Genomic DNA, 17,022 nt, shown 5'->3' with positions numbered 1-17,022 from the left:
ATAAAGTATAAAGACAAAAAAACTGTTAATTATAATACTAGAAACTTCATAACTCTAGGGAAAACGCTTTTTCTATAGTTCCCGCTAAGCCTGCGTGCAATTCCACATTTACTGAGCGAGTGTGATGAAATAGTTATTTGTGCAACAAGAAAGTTGGTTTTTCTTGCGAGTGTTTATTTTGAGTCCCGAGAAAGCGAAAGATTCTAAGGTAGAATCTTGAGCGTAGCGAGGGACTCAAAAACACGAGATGTAAAATAACTTTGCTCTCGTGTTGCACACATAATTTTTCACCTCAGTAGTGAGAACATATTTAAGGTTAAAATGTATTTCGAATTACACAGAATAAACAGAAAAAAAGTATTATAATATGTACGCACCGCACCGCACCGCACTGCACCGCACCGCACCGCACCGCACCGCACCGCACCGCACCGCACCGTACCGTACCGTACCATAAAAAAATGTAATAAAAGTATGAAGTTCATGGCCTTCACTAAGTTGAAAAGCTACATTGTTGCGAAAGTAGGCTTGTTCGAGCTGCTGAGGTGAAAAAAATATTGCGTGCATCGGTAGGGTAGCGTAGGAAACAGTGGCTTAGCTCGAACAGTGGCTCAGTCGCCCCAATATCGCCTCTATCATTTGGGAATTAGGTTGAGTGAGCCACTATTCTCTTTCGAGCCACTGTTTCCTACCCTACCCTACACAATTAGGTCTTAAAATTCTGTCTTTACAAAACTCAACTTCGTTTCGTTTTGTACTTTTGGCCCTTGAATCTTAAGAACCCTTATTATGTACCGTTGCACAAAATACTGTTATTATTATGCTTACACATATATATATTATTATTATGCGTAAGTACATAAAATATATGTTTTATTTATGTACTCACGCATGGAAAACCCCAAGGCCAAATACATTCAACGTAAATATGTGTTAAATTAAAACTGAAAAAGGAACACGCTTAATGACCATTCCTTAATGACTTAACTCGTTGAAATAAAGTTTACGGTTGCATAAATTAATTGTATAACGCTCGTGCTTAATACGTATTTATGAGTCATATAATGTAATCTGTTTATACATATTACTCCCACTCATTTCCAAAAATCTGGAATTCTCTCACAGTAGGAGGATACTTTGATTTATTCACAGTTAATCGTGTGTTGAGCAGTTCAACAGTTGCCTTTATTACGAATTGTGTGTAAATAATTATGTGTTTTATATAAATCAAATCTGTATTAGTGTATTTTGAACTGGCCATGGATTCTAAAGGACTTTTATGTAAGTTAAATACTGCTGCTACTGCTTCTAAATTGCGTGAAAAAACTATTTTTTTTATTTGTATATAATATCACAATATCACAGACTCCTTTGACAAACAGAGATTTGTAACCCTTGAGACTATTTAGGACTTCAATCGAAATATATAATGACAGAAAATTACTTATATCTTATATCCACCGTTATCTTTCTGTTATTATATTTAATTTTGCGATATGATAAAATATTGAAACTGGTTTGCGAAATTTTATAGTTTTTTGGTGAGTATACCAATATTTATGTACTTATTTATGTATTTTAAGTATTCATTTATTTATTTTAAACAATTGCACATCAAAAAAGATACAAATGGCGGACTTAATGCCTCATTAACAGAAAAATGTCAAGCAAACAAGTATTACAAAATACATAACCAATGCTGTATTTGACTTCAACCAACACAGTATTTCGTGAAAATTATTGAATGATCTATATCTACACATCTTTATATAAATCTGACTGCGAGTCATACATAATAAGTAATAACTCAATCCACCTACTAGTGAGTTGTGTGCTAACGGTACTAGTACCTATATACATACTTCCCGCTCTTTATGTACCTCCGTTCCATTCCATTCGTGATTCAAAAATAAATACAAATAAGTAGTTGTAGATGATCATAATGGGGGGGGGGGCATCGACAAAGTAGCTTCGGTAATACATATATCCTAACGATTGCAACTCCCTGTACTATTACTTATTCTGTGTCCCTGTCACACTTGCTTACGAATTTACAAGTGTGACAGAGAGGCAACACGTCGAACGTGGTTCGCGGTAGGCCCTCTGAACCCAGTAGGTAGCATTCGTATGCATGGTATAGTATCTCTGAAGAGGAGTAATGTAATGCTGATAATAATGCCATCTCTGGGTTATGCTGGACATATATTCCTCAGCCGTGGTGCCCTGCTGAGCTAAAAAGCGGTATCTCAATTGAAGATTGCATGCAAATAAGTACCTTAAATTTGAATCATAACGTTCCATTTCCAGTTCATTAGTTTTTGAGATACCGCCTTTAGCATAAGGAGGGCTGAGTGTGGCTAGATATCATTCTTGTGTGTAGATAGTAGAAAACAAAATATACCAAAACAAATATTTAAGCAGGTAACTTAATCGTATTTAATTAAATCTAGAAGAATATATTTTAATAAAAAATGTTTTGATAGTGTTACTAACCTTACGTTGCAAATGAACTAGAAAACAAAATAAATTTGAAACGTAAAAGTAGTTTTTTTAATATGTAGTGCAAACACCGTACAATGACAGACTGACGTATTTAGACGAATAAAAAAACCAAATGACGTTTGGTTTGACGGGAAATTTTGAAATTATTTCTAAGTTGTTTTTTAATATAAATTCCGTTTAAACATATTTTTGGTCAGATTTATGTTAAGATATTAACAAACAGCGTTTCTTTATATCACAACCAACCTTGTAAGTTGTGTTGAGTTGTGCTCTTACTCATTCAACCAAACCAACGCAGGCAAGATGAAAAGCAATGCCGGCCGGGCCGCGCCGAATCTGTATACCTTCTTGTATGTACATCGGTATAAGGGCAAGGAAAGTAAATTTTCGAGTTTATAATATATATATACCTCCTGAACATTTATTTATTATTTCATCTTTATCAAAAGCTTTGATAGAGGCTTCGGGTAAAGCATATTTATGAAATGTTGGCGATGGAACATGGAACATTGTAACATTTCAAATAACAGCCGTTGAACTAGCACCATTCTTAGTGCCCGTAAGGCCCGTCATACACGTTGCTCTGATTATCATAATTAAGATACTATTTTCCGTGCCTAGGTCTTAATCTGATAAATCAACTACAACCTGCCAAAATTAGAAAGACATACATCTACTGATAAAATCCAACCACAATACGTTACCTTTGTCGACATTTTACATGAATAATATCCCGATTCACTGATTTCTTGTTACCTAACATTAAATGTGACAATAGCACACCCTTAAAATGCATGCTCAACACTTGTCCTGTTTCGCTGTAAAATAACCTTTTTATACTTTTGATAACATCTTAACTGTTAATATATTTTCAGGTATTAAAAAGCTTTCAGAATAAAGTTGCGACACGGCAGGTATCGTGTTTTTCTTCGATAAGTTTTTCGATGTTGTCAATGGCAATTTCAGTGAACCTAAAAAAGGAAAATCTACCTAATCTAATGCGCTGTAACACCCAGATCACCGCACCACAAATTGTGGATAAAAAGCTTGAATGTTCTCAAAACTATGAAATATGCGACAAAAATGGATCTAAATTAAATCAATAAAAGTTGGATCAAACTATTGAAGCTTTCCAAGTTATTTTGGGATCAAGAAGAAGAAATGAATTAGGTTGCCTCTAATTATTGTTTAAAACATAGTCAGGAAATAAATTGTTACATACTTGCTGTTAAGTTATTTTCACGGAAGTGCGCTTAAAGCGTCGCTGTATTTGCATGTGTCTTAGTTACTTGGAATGGAACGTATGTAAATAAGTAGGTACTTATAAATAATATATTGTACTTGATTCAACATAAGTTTTCATTTATTTATTCTGAAAAACTGATTTATGTAGTTTTCTAAGCAAATGGAAATTGGTACGACAAAGATTACTACATAAATCAGTTTCCAATATTAAAGTTGTTACATGTAGGTAAAGAACCCATAAGTACGTGTGTGTGTGTGTGTGTGTGTGTGTGTGTGTACATGTGTGCGTGTTTACTGCATATACAGTCTCATTAGTTGAGAGCAGGACCGCTAGGGGCAGCACTAGTAGAGACGTGAACGTGAAATGCATAGATTAGTATATGTTATTACTGTAATAGATAAGAAACTCTCGGACCCGTTGACCACGAACGCTGTAAAGAGTTCGAAACGTCGGGATGTATTATAAATTCAATATACGCGATATAATCCGTTTTCATAGTTTTATTTCATGAGTTAAGATGTTATCAAAAGTATAAAAAGGTTATTTTACAGCGAAACAGGACAAGTGTTGAGCATGCATTTTAAGGGTGTGCTATTGTCACATTTAATGTTAGGTAACAAGAAATCAGTGAATCGGGATATTATTCATGTAAAATGTCGACAAAGGTAACGTATTGTGGTTGGATTTTATCAGTAGATGTATGTCTTTCTAATTTTGGCAGGTTGTAGTTGATTTATCAGATTAAGACCTAGGCACGGAAAATAGTATCTTAATTATGATAATCAGAGCAACGTGTATGACGGGCCTTACGGGCACTAAGAATGGTGCTAGTTCAACGGCTGTTATTTGAAATGTTACAATGTTCCATGTTCCATCGCCAACATTTCATAAATATGCTTTACCCGAAGCCTCTATCAAAGCTTTTGATAAAGATGAAATAATAAATAAATGTTCAGGAGGTATATATATATTATAAACTCGAAAATTTACTTACCTTGCCCTTATACCGATGTACATACAAGAAGGTATACAGATTCGGCGCGGCCCGGCCGGCATTGCTTTTCATCTTGCCTGCGTTGGTTTGGTTGAATGAGTAAGAGCACAACTCAACACAACTTACAAGGTTGGTTGTGATATAAAGAAACGCTGTTTGTTAATATCTTAACATAAATCTGACCAAAAATATGTTTAAACGGAATTTATATTAAAAAACAACTTAGAAATAATTTCAAAATTTCCCGTCAAACCAAACGTCATTTGGTTTTTTTATTCGTCTAAATACGTCAGTCTGTCATTGTACGGTGTTTGCACTACATATTAAAAAAACTACTTTTACGTTTCAAATTTATTTTGTTTTCTAGTTCATTTGCAACGTAAGGTTAGTAACACTATCAAAACATTTTTTATTAAAATATATTCTTCTAGATTTAATTAAATACGATTAAGTTACCTGCTTAAATATTTGTTTTGGTATATTTTGTTTTCTACTATCTACACACAAGAATGATATCTAGCCACACTCAGCCCTCCTTATGCTAAAGGCGGTATCTCAAAAACTAATGAACTGGAAATGGAACGTTATGATTCAAATTTAAGGTACTTATTTGCATGCAATCTTCAATTGAGATACCGCTTTTTAGCTCAGCAGGGCACCACGGCTGAGGAATATATGTCCAGCATAACCCAGAGATGGCATTATTATCAGCATTACATTACTCCTCTTCAGAGATACTATACCATGGTGTTGAGCGCTCACTGTCAATTTCCATGACAAAATCATTTCTTGCCGTTTTACTGCCGCGAATAGAACGGTTAATTGGTCACTCATTATCTGTAGTAGATTAGCAGTTACGTCGCAACAGTAATGCAGTTGCAGTTGTTATCCAAATGTGACCTTTAGGATTACTAACTGCGTCTATCAGACTAACGGAGTATGAGGAGAAGCGGGTCTAACAATCCTTAGATAACATGTGTGCTAACAGAACTTACTTATCGCTAAAGCGTAATTTGTTTATTTATGATACATTGATGAGGGTTAAAATTTTAAATTGATGAATAATTAAATATCTTTTGTCTGTCGACAACAACGAATACTATTCACAAATCGAACATTAATTATATTATACTAGTAGGTACCTACAAAACAGCTAAATTTAGTAGAAATGACCATGTATGAAATGTAATGGTTGAATTAAGCTTTCGTATACCAAACCTTAATTGAGTACTTTTCAAGTATGGGGTACCAACTTAACTATAATATTAATTTCGAAACGGTTTAGTCAATTATAATGAATTTGACCAATCACGTTTGACCAATACCAAACCTTAATTGAGTACTTTTCATGTATGGGGTACCAACTTAACTATAATATTAATTTCGAAACGGTTTAGTCAATTGTAATGAATTTGACCAATCACGTGGCGCCGCGGTCCAGTGGAAAAGACACCAACGCGCGACTATTTCATGAGTAATACCTATCCATATATTATGCACTCGTTGATGTCTTTTGTACTACTGAGATACTTACCTAATGTTTTTAAATTATTTATGTTGTTGTAGAAAAAGTATTATTTTAGATGCCTCGTAGAAAAAGTATTGTATACAATAGTGATATAATCAAGCTTTTCGATCTCGTACCTTCATTAGGCTACTCAGCAAGCGTCGTGGCCTAAACACGGTACTCGACTGAAAAGCTCTCTATTATATCACGATTTGAAATGTTCGTTTAGTGTTATTATAAACCTGTAATTGAAACCAACTGCAAGATCGAATCATCATAAAATTAAACCTTAACATATCTTAAAAACAGATTTTTTTCATGTTATTTTATATTCATTTATTTATTTTTATGCAGCTTTATTTATTGTGAATTCAATAGAAATCTATTTCTTTGTAAAATTATTGTGTTTTGATATTTTACTTGGGTGAAGTTGGGCACCAACGGTAAAGTTAAGATTCCCTATGGCAGATAGTTTTGGCAACCTATTTTCAATAATAACTATTTAGCCTATAGGTTTAGGTACATCACACTAGTGGGCACAGACTTCCTCTCATGTACGAGTATAGTCGGCTATGAAAACTTGTATCAAAAATACATATTATCTTTTTTTGTTTTGTCATTAAGAGATTTGGCATTAATAAAAGTAACTTTATCTTTGCAGATATTGCTGCAGTGGTCTTTCTATCTTGTATATGGCGCGCATCAAGCTCATGCTCAATCCAAGATCGCAAAGACTGCACTTACTCGGTGGTCTGCGAAGGCCATCCGAGATCCGCCAGCACCCCCTGCAACTCCAATGCCCACGTCAACTTCATCATCAAGAGCTCTTCCGTCGAGACTCTCACCACCGCCTTTTTCGGGGCCACAAACTTCGACGCCAAAGTCAGGAGCATCCACGCCATCAACAACAAATGGACCAACATCGAATCCTTCGCCTTCAAATACTATACCAAATGCGTTGACCTAAACCTGGCCAATAATAACATCAAAAATATAAAGAACCATGCATTTAAATTCTTGTCTGTTCTAAATTCACTAAACTTATCTAAAAATGCAATTGACCATTTAAATTCAGATTCATTTAAGATTGCAGATTCAGGTGTAAATAAAATAGCGGTCCTTGATCTCTCAAATAACTTACTAACGACAATTTCAAGTGAGACGCTGAGTGGAATGACAAACTTAAACAGTTTGTATTTACAAAACAACAAGCTTAATTCTTTGGCAGATGATTGTCTTCTTGCTTTAAAAAGCCTAACTATTCTTAATTTACGAAATAATCAGCTGACCGCTATTAATACCACCCTCATTAATTTAAAATCGCTATTGGCATTAGATTTGGCACATAATTATTTGATTAAATTATCTGGTTTTGAGCTAAATCGATTAGGATCTCTATTATTCTTGAACTTGAGTAATAACGCTATAGAAGAAATTGAATCTAATAGTTTTAGTCAGACAACTAGCATTAAGTCCATTGATCTAAGAAATAATAAAATAAAATCGACTATAGATGATAAAATGTTCAGCAACAATAATCAACTACAATACTTAAATATGTTTAATAACAGTATTGAACATATACAAGATGATGCATTTGGAAATAACGCTTTAATTACGCTTAATTTAGAGAAAAATAATTTAAAAGGAGATATAACTAGACAAACGTTTAAAGGAATATCAAAACTCACGAGGCTGGATTTGTTCAATCACAGTATAACAGCTATAAGAAACAACGCATTTTCCACAGCAGACAGTCTTATCTCCTTAAACTTGAGTAGAAACGCTTTAAATACAATCGAAATTAACAGTTTTGCAAGCGGGTTGAACTTAAGCGTTTTAGACATCTCCTACAACAATATATCGAATCTAAATTTTTTACAGGAAGCTTTAGAAGCCCTCACTGAGCTTTATATAAATAACAACAAACTCAATGCCATAAAACAGGGTACATTTGTTAACCAGACGAATATAAAGAAATTGGACTTGTCAATGAATTTCATCCTGACCATTGAAAACTTTTCGTTGCCTCTTCTTAATTTGCAGTATCTGAATGTGACTGGTAACCTTTTGCAAGAATCTCTCAAGGGTAACGTTATAAGTCCATCAAAATATCTGAGATTTTTGGACTTCAGTAGTTTCAACTTTACCAGTGTTGAAGACAGAGCTTTTGTCGACTCACCTCTACTTGCTAGAGTAAACCTTTCCCATAATTCAATCGAGTTCATAGGATCAGAAAACTTTATGAACATGGACAACTTGTATAGTTTAGACTTGTCATGGAACAACCTGAGAATATTGAAACTGAATAATAGCAAACTACCAAATCTTAAGTCTTTATATTTAAACAATAATCATCTAGAAAGCATTTCTAACTCTTTTTCTGACATATCAAACATAATTTACCTTGACATTTCTGTTAATAACATTACTGATATTTCTGAGCCAATATATCAGACATTACTGAATTTACGTGTTTTACATGCTTCAAATAATAAATTAAAACAGTTCAATAACGCACGAACTAACTCTATTACAAAATTAATGACGTTAAGCCTTTCTTCAAATTGTTTGTCTAATATAAACTTAAGTTACTACCCAGATTTGATTAACGTCGATTTGAGTCAGAATAACATTAGTTCCATCAACAGTTCCTTCTTTCAAAACCTGGACTATTTGCAGTCCATCGACTTGAGTTTCAATAATATCACCAAGTTGACCCCTGGTACATTCCAAACCCTTAAAATTTTAAAGCTTCTCAACTTATCTTCTAACTCCATTAGCAACTTGCGTTATGGCAGTTTCAAGGGTCTCGGTAGAGCAGAAGTTATAGACGTATCTCGAAACGCTTTACGCATTCTAGACGTGCACATATTCCACGAATGCACAGAGTTGAAACAATTGATCATTGACTATAACTATATCACTCAGCTGGACTTTGAGAGTTTGGTCACAACTGCTACGAAGCTTAATGTCCTCAGTTTAGGCGGAAATCCGATTTTGTGTAAAGAAATTGTTAAGAATTACAATACAGGCATTGGGGGCAGGCGCGTGGAAGTTACTTCCGTACATAAAGTCTATGAGGAGGATAATGTCCACGGGATTTGGTGCGGTAGCGGAACCATACCTACAAGTACAGCGGCTACTAGTGTTAGTACTGCTACGTTAACAGAATCCAGTGGTACCAACGCTATATCACACATTTTACTGGCCTGGTGCACGGTGTTGACGATGTTAATTCTTGTTGTAGTTGTAGCCAGTTATTTTTATAAAAGAAACCAGGAAGCGTTTGAAATAAAACAACCTAGCAACAGACGAAGTTGTTCCACAGAATTTGAATACCAAAGTGATTTATTATTAGAATAAATTCTTGTAATTTGGATACAAATTAAATTATTTTATTTTAAGTTATTTGTATTGATTTAAGCTATATTTGTTAAGATTACCAGAAAAATCTGTCCAAGCTATGTTTAGATACTCACCAAACTTTAAATAACATGTAAATAATTAAAACAATACATTGCTATTATATATAATGGTATAATTATAATGTTATTAGCCTGCCCGCGAAATAGCCCTGTTTGTAAATTTGGATCTTAAAATTTTACATACGCAATTTTTGTAATATCTTATTTAATATTAAATTTAAATATTTGTAACATATGTTTTCCTTTAACTTTCTCGCTTACCTTCAAATGTGGGGATGTGAGATAAGCGCGGTGAGGCGGTGACTAAGTAAGTACACAAATATAGGGATGCTGCTGACCATATTGTACAGTGTCACTGTTCATAGTTTTTTTTTTTATATTCAGCTACCAGTCCGAAGACACCGAAGATCACTCTTTCCCCAACCGTCTGTTTGAAGATCACTCACGCTGACTGCTGCATGGGAAATGAAGAGAAAGTCGTGCGTGAGATGCGCGCCAATCACCAAGACGATCGTGAAGGTCGTGTCAAAACCAGTTCAAAACCAAGTGTGGCGGTTTAGTAAATTCAATCGTGGGCGCCGGCTTCCCCTGTATTTTTTCAGGCTACCTTTCCACTGTTTTCTTTCCTAACGATTTTAAGCCTAACAGGAGTCACATATTTAAACCTCAAGAAAAGTATTTTTGCCTTATTGTCAACCTTACTACCGTATTATCGCTCGAACCGAAGCGAAATTAATATATGTGTTACAAAATTCTTTACTGATTCTGGGAAAAATAATAAATAAAATAAAACATCGATTTGCACTGCCAAATCAGTATTAGAATTTATATAGGTTCGTAAATCATAATTTATGTAAATATACAAATATTGGTAAAAGATATGAAAACTCTTACTACCATTAGAAATAATAATATACTTATAATAAAGATTTTAAATATAAAATAATTGCAAAGCCCGAAGAAAACCGCATGAATTACATACCAAATCATGTTCATATTAAATCATGAACATTTCAAATTTTTCCAAATTTTCCGCCATTTTATGTTAAAACAAATGTATTTTTTTTTTAATTATAATGTTGCGCAAGTTTGAATAGAACATCGGTCGAACCAGTATATTTCTTAATTTACGATCAAAATGATTATACAGGACCAAATCGATTTTATCTAATTATGCATCAATTTATATGTTTTTTGTTGTGTAGGCTGCATCCATCCATCCATTTAAGGGTTAAGATTTTGCGGGACAGTTTCTTGGTAACACGTTTTGCAGTTTATTGGCTGGTATTAAGTTAGGTAAGAATTGACTGTAATAGCGTTATTACTAATATGAATTTTTTACAACAGTAATAACAAACCTAGCTACGCCAAAACAGTGCAAAATGTGTATTTACAGAAATTATATCGCTTTTGTGTTTTTTTTTTCTATTTACTTCACAATCCTAATCTATTGTTAAGGAGACCAACTGATAACATATGTTATTATTCAAAGAATCGCACCATTTGGGTATTCATTGTGTACAATAAGTTCAATAACAAATGAATGTCTCGTTGTTCGTTGACATCACGAAGCTTGTGAATTGTTATCGTAAGCACAGTCAGTGTCGGCGTTACCGCCGGGGTGATCATTGTGTGTAAACAAATAAATGAGATGTGGTTTCAGTAAATTTTCAGTGCGCGTTCGCATTTGGCAAGATGGATTCGGCTGGGTATTTGTGTAAGTACCCAGAATATTTTTTTTGTAATTGATTTTTTGAAAACTTTTTGAGCTTCTAAACAGAATCGTGGGCATTTTTCAATCTGATACGATACCGGATTTTACATGCATTTTATTTTCTTCCTCGACACCGGTAGGTAGTGCCAAAAATTTTGAGCAAGCAAAATGTAAATCAATTAAAGGATTTGAATACAAAAGGGGGTTTCAGGAAATAAATCAAAATATATCGATGCGCATCAAAATTGCCAAAATCCTTGGTTTGGTTTTTTCGGCTGCTTTTACCTGTTTTGTTCTGCTTAAAACTTCATTGATCTAGAATTAATCTATTAGAAAATATTTAAAAAAAATTAACTGCTTTAAATGGTCTTATTTTTATCGAAATTCGGCCGCGTAACGCGCATGTAATACTTAAAAATTATAAATGTTTATATGTTATGTACACTCAGCATCAAATAGAAAATAGATGGTGACAGCCAAAGTGGCCAAATATATTGCAATACCTTTGTTACCATAGGGATAAGGATGTGTTGCGATATATTTGGCCGCCTGTCACTATCTGTTTGATGCTGGACTGGTGTCGTTAATTCTTGCCTTTAATTCTACAAGTAAAATTCTTGGTTGGGTTGGGTTCTTGGATCTTTAAACATAATAATGAGAGCTAACTAATATACCTACTCATGGGCAAATTTAGAGGAACGCAAAAACAAAAGGTTTAATTACTGGATAAACCTAAAGCACCTAAAGTAATTTCAAAATTAGTACCTAATTAATCTTTTATTTTGCGTTGCTTTAAATTTGTCCATGAGTGTAGTTAGGTATTTATTTATTTCCTTACTCAGTTTTCTGGCTTTGTTTTCTGATGTTTTTCATTAACCTTTGGACAGCATAAAGGATTGACGGCTCTTGGGTACGATTCCACCTTGTTATCTTAGCCTGGCCTGCTTACATCGGAGCAAAAAACTCTCTATTCTTATGATCGACTTTTCGTGGAGACTGGAGATTTGTTGTTAGGTAACTACCTACGGAGTATATTTTTATTAATTATTTAAGTGTTCGTCTGCCCGTCAGCGGACTGTATCTTATCAACCGTAAGATGTAGACTTTTGCATTTCGGTCGTTTCTCTGGAACTGTAGAAGTAACAGGTACGTAATCAAAATAAAACTTGAGAATATGAAAAATTACTGTGTAAAGACTGTGGTAAAGACATAACAAATATCGATCATGCGTACAAAGGACCAAATTTTTTTTTTGTGTTTGAATATAATATAGGCAATTCTCAATTATGAGATTATCAGAGATTCTCAATAGTCACTATAAGCTAAAAACGTATAATATTGAATTCACAAAAGATTCAATAATACAGTCGAGTTCATAAATATGTGTAGGTACATTTCTTCACCTTAATCCATTGCAATATTGTAAAAAAATTATACATATTTATGAACTCGAAGTATCATTGTGGAGCAATCTTATACAAAATAACCTACTCCAACAGTAACCTTTAAGAAAGTGGTGTTTTGGGAACTTGACAATGTTATATAAATAGGTACACCGCAAATATCTTTCTATGCGATTAACATATCTGGCATGCCTAGGTACAATCATATCTCTCTTATTCTTTTCAGATATAGTCATCTTCTTATCCTCAGTATGGAGCGCTTCGAGCACAGTATGTACAATAAAAGACCGTGTTGAATGCACCTACACAGTAGTCTGCGAGGGCCACCCCGGCAGCGCCAACAACCCTTCCTGCGACTTTGACCCCTACGTCAACTTTATCATCAAGGACTCCATCGCCGAAACCCTCACCACTGGCTTCTTCGGGTCCACCAACTTTGACTCCAGGGTCAAGCGCATCCACGCCATCGATAACAACTGGCCCAACATCGAAGCCTTCGCTTTCAAGTACTACACCAAGTGTATCGACATGGACCTCTCAAACAACAACATTAAGAACATCAAAAATGACGCATTCAAGAACTTGTTCGTACTTGATTCTTTGAACTTATCTCAAAATGCTATAGAACATTTAAATCCATCTTCATTAGCGATTTCGGAAATAAGTCCAAATAAATTGACCACGCTGGATCTTTCAAATAACTTACTAACGGAGATTAGAGGTGACGCTCTAAGTAAGTTAACTAACCTCAATAGTTTGTATTTGCAAAACAATAGACTAACAACATTAGCAGATGATTGCTTTACCTCCTTAAAAGACTTAACTACATTGAACTTGCGAAATAATCAGTTAACAGCTATTAATGTAACATTAATTCACTTGAAGAACCTCAAAACGCTGGATTTGGCGTTTAATAATTTGTTCAAATTGATAGGATTCGAACTAAACCGTTTAGATTCTCTTACGTTTTTGAACATGAGTTATAACGATATTGAAGAAGTTGAATCAAATTGCTTCAATCAAGCGTTTAGCCTCATGTCGATAGACCTGAGCAACAACAAAATTAAATCGCCTATAGAAAATGTGATGTTTATTAATAACAATCGTCTACAATATTTATATTTGTCTAATAACAGTATTGAAGAAATACAGGACGATGCATTTAAACATAACGTTTTAACTACACTAAATTTGGACCAAAATAACTTGAAAGGGGAGATATCTGGTCAAACCTTTAATGGTATATCAAACGTACCAATACTCGATCTGTCCAATCAGAGTATAACAGCCATAAGACAAAACGCATTTTCCACAGCAAATAATCTCATTCATTTGAACTTGAGTAGAAATGTTATACGCACAATCGAGAAATCCAGTTTCTCACCTTCACTGCCCCTAATAGTTTTAGATGTTTCACACAATACGTTGTCATCTCTAGAATTTTTAAACGATACTTTATTAATCCTTACTGAGCTTTACGTGAATAATAACAATCTCACCTCCATAAGTAAGGGTACCTTTCTTAATCACACAAATTTGAAAAAACTAGACTTGTCAATGAATTTCATTGTTACCATAGATCAATTGTCTTTGCCTCTTCCGAATTTGCAGTATCTAAATGTGACTGGTAATCTTTTGACGGGATCTCTCAAGAGCATGGTGATAAGTCCTTCAAAGTATCTCCGATTTTTGGACTTTAGCTGTTTCAATTTTAGAAGAGTTGAGGATGGAGCATTTATTGATTCTCCTTTACTTGCCAGGGTGAACCTGTCATATAATGCAATCGAGTTTATTGGATCAAACAATTTTATGAATATGGAAAATTTGTATAGTTTAGATTTATCATATAACAAACTGATAAGGTTACAAATGAATAATAGCGTTTTATTAAATCTTAAAGCTTTGTATTTAAACCACAACCGTCTAAAATCCATTTCTAAATCATTTTTGAATATATCAAAAATACTATTTCTCGACATCTCTGATAATGATATATCAGACCTTTCCGTTCCACTTTTCCAAACATTAAAAGACTTGCGTGTTTTGCGTGTTTCAAATAATAAAGTAAAACAATTTAACAATCCAAAAACGAACTCTCTTACTAAATTGATGACTTTAAGCCTTTCTTCAAACTCGCTGGTTAATTTAAATTTAAGCTACTTTCCAGATTTAATTAATGTCGATTTGAGTAACAACAGCATTAGCTTTATCAACAGCACTTTTTTCAGAAACTTAGAGCGTTTGCAATCCATTGATTTAAGCTTTAATAATATTACAAATATGACTCCAGGCACATTCCAAAGTCTTAAAATTTTAAAGCTCCTAAATTTGTCTTCAAATTTGATCAAAAACTTGCGCTACGGTAGCTTCAAGGGGCTTGGGAGAGCCGAAGTGATAGACATATCTAGAAACTCGATACATGTCTTAGATGTGGATATCTTTCACGAGTGCACGGAGCTAAAACGATTGATCATTGACTACAACTTCATCACTCAACTTGAATTCGAGCGATTGGTCATGACTGTTACAAAGCTGAATGCTCTAAGTTTAGGTGGTAACCCAATTATGTGTAAAGAGATAGTTAGAAATTACAATTCAGGCATTGGGGGTAGGCGTGTGGAGGTAACTTCAATAGACAAAGTCTTTGAAGAAGATAATGTGCACGGTATTTTGTGTGGTAATGGGACAGTGGTCACTACGGCGAGTAGTATTGTGCCTCCAACTTACACGAGTGACACAAGTTCTGCCAACGTGCTATTTATGTGGTGTTTAGCGTTAACGATTTTGATTCTGATAGTTGGTGTTGCCAGTTACCTGTATCGACGGAAAGGTCTGATGCTTTTGACAGAGTCTAGTATGAGAAGCACAGTACAGTTCGGGAGTACTGAAAACCAAAGTAGCTTATTATTTTAAGAGATTACGTCGCATAGTGTCTTTTTTATGGCACTTTAGACTTAATCTTGGCCGATTTCGTTCCGCCGTTTATAATTAAGGCTTATAATATCGCTGAAAGCGAAATTAGCACCAAAGATTGCTTTTAGGTTGTTAATTAGATATTAATTTTTATAATTGTATATAATACCAATTAAACATTATTCTATATATTTTTTATTTGTTTTTAGTTGTACATATTGCCCGATATGAAAATAATAAAAATAATAATCACTCATAATTATTGTTTTGGAAATTTTAATACGTAATAATGTTTTATAGGCAAGTACATATTAGGTACTGGAATTTCATCAGTTGTCACAGATATGCACAGTGTTTTCCAATCCTCAAATATACTCCGCGAGGACCAACGCTGAAATAACGAATAAAAATAAAATTTTCATACATTTTAACCACCAATAAGTAGTTCAATCTCGAAGTTTTTATAGGATAGTTTTCTTTCCCACGTTGGTCCTGTATTAATATTGTTCAATATGACCTACATATTTACCTCGTGAAGTACAAGCACTAGGGTGCTAAGCAACTATATATATTTCCGAAAACATAAATACAAAATGCGGACATAATAATGATAATGCAGATTTTCTGAAAAGTCACCGCTGCTATCGGTGGTTTTGGTTAAAATATAATACCTATCAAACAAGTTCCATCACAAAAAATATTATGTTAAGGCCCAGTAGGTTCGTCTTATCTCACTCTCACTGAGCGTAAGCGTGAGCGAGATGGATGTGCGTGGGTATCATGTTTTTAAATTTTAACTTTTTGTGTGTTTTAATAACAATAAAAATATCCGCTGAGTTCCCTTAAGCATAAATTTGCTTATTTTTAGGAATAATTTCCATATTATTAGTTTTTGTGCAAAATTTACTATATTTTTTAAAGTGATTTTTCGTGATTTTTTTTTCTATCGAGCGAAAGTTATAGACTCAGGATTCGAATCCCTGAAGTCCCTACAGAGAGGTCTCAAGATTGCTAATTACATTTTAGGCAAACGTATTGTAATTCAAAAAAAGCACTGTCTTTTCAAAATCTCCGTTGTCTGAGCCTACTGCACTTTAAAAGATTTTTTGTTTTTTTTTAAAGTTGCAAAATATAAATATCAGAAATAAGTTTTTGATATCATGTAAAACGATAGTTCAGTTTTTAGCAGAAACTGCGAAGCGTCTGGTTGACGTAACTGGATACCGAAGAGCTGGCGGCTTCATATAACGAGGAAATGCCGCCAGCATCCTTGGTACAATGCCGCAAGGGCCTGTTTTAGGATCATTCCACGGGC

General features: G+C 34.1%; 2 protein-coding genes across 3 annotated transcripts in view; both read left to right on the top strand.

Annotated features, from left to right (window-relative positions):
- LOC134749461 (toll-like receptor 3) overlaps window positions 1–9,847 on the top strand; it is an 88,102-nt gene extending 78,255 nt beyond the window's left edge. Inside the window, exons 1-2 of one of the 2 annotated variants that reach the window (XM_063684392.1) lie at window positions 1,166–1,281; window positions 6,911–9,847. In XM_063684392.1, the coding sequence (XP_063540462.1) occupies window positions 1,260–1,281; window positions 6,911–9,615 (2,727 nt within the window). In that variant the 5' untranslated portion in view covers window positions 1,166–1,259 and the 3' untranslated portion in view covers window positions 9,616–9,847. Of the gene's footprint in view, window positions 1–1,165; window positions 1,282–6,910 lie in introns of those variants that run through there. The other variant, XM_063684393.1, reaches the window with a different exon arrangement.
- A 1,260-nt stretch (window positions 9,848–11,107) lies between these two features.
- Window positions 11,108–15,896, top strand: LOC134749462 (protein artichoke-like). Its single transcript, XM_063684394.1, has 2 exons — window positions 11,108–11,394; window positions 13,021–15,896. The coding sequence occupies exons 1-2, from the start codon at window positions 11,373–11,375 to the stop codon at window positions 15,705–15,707; spliced, it is 2,709 nt and encodes a 902-aa protein (XP_063540464.1). The 5' UTR covers window positions 11,108–11,372; the 3' UTR covers window positions 15,708–15,896.
- Window positions 15,897–17,022: the final 1,126 nt, after the last annotated feature.

The sequence above is a fragment of the Cydia strobilella genome, chromosome 18 (genome assembly GCF_947568885.1).
Source record: "Cydia strobilella chromosome 18, ilCydStro3.1, whole genome shotgun sequence".
NCBI lineage: Eukaryota > Metazoa > Arthropoda > Insecta > Lepidoptera > Tortricidae > Cydia > Cydia strobilella.
Note: the sequence above shows the minus strand (reverse complement) of the source record. Positions and strands in the feature narration are given on the sequence as shown.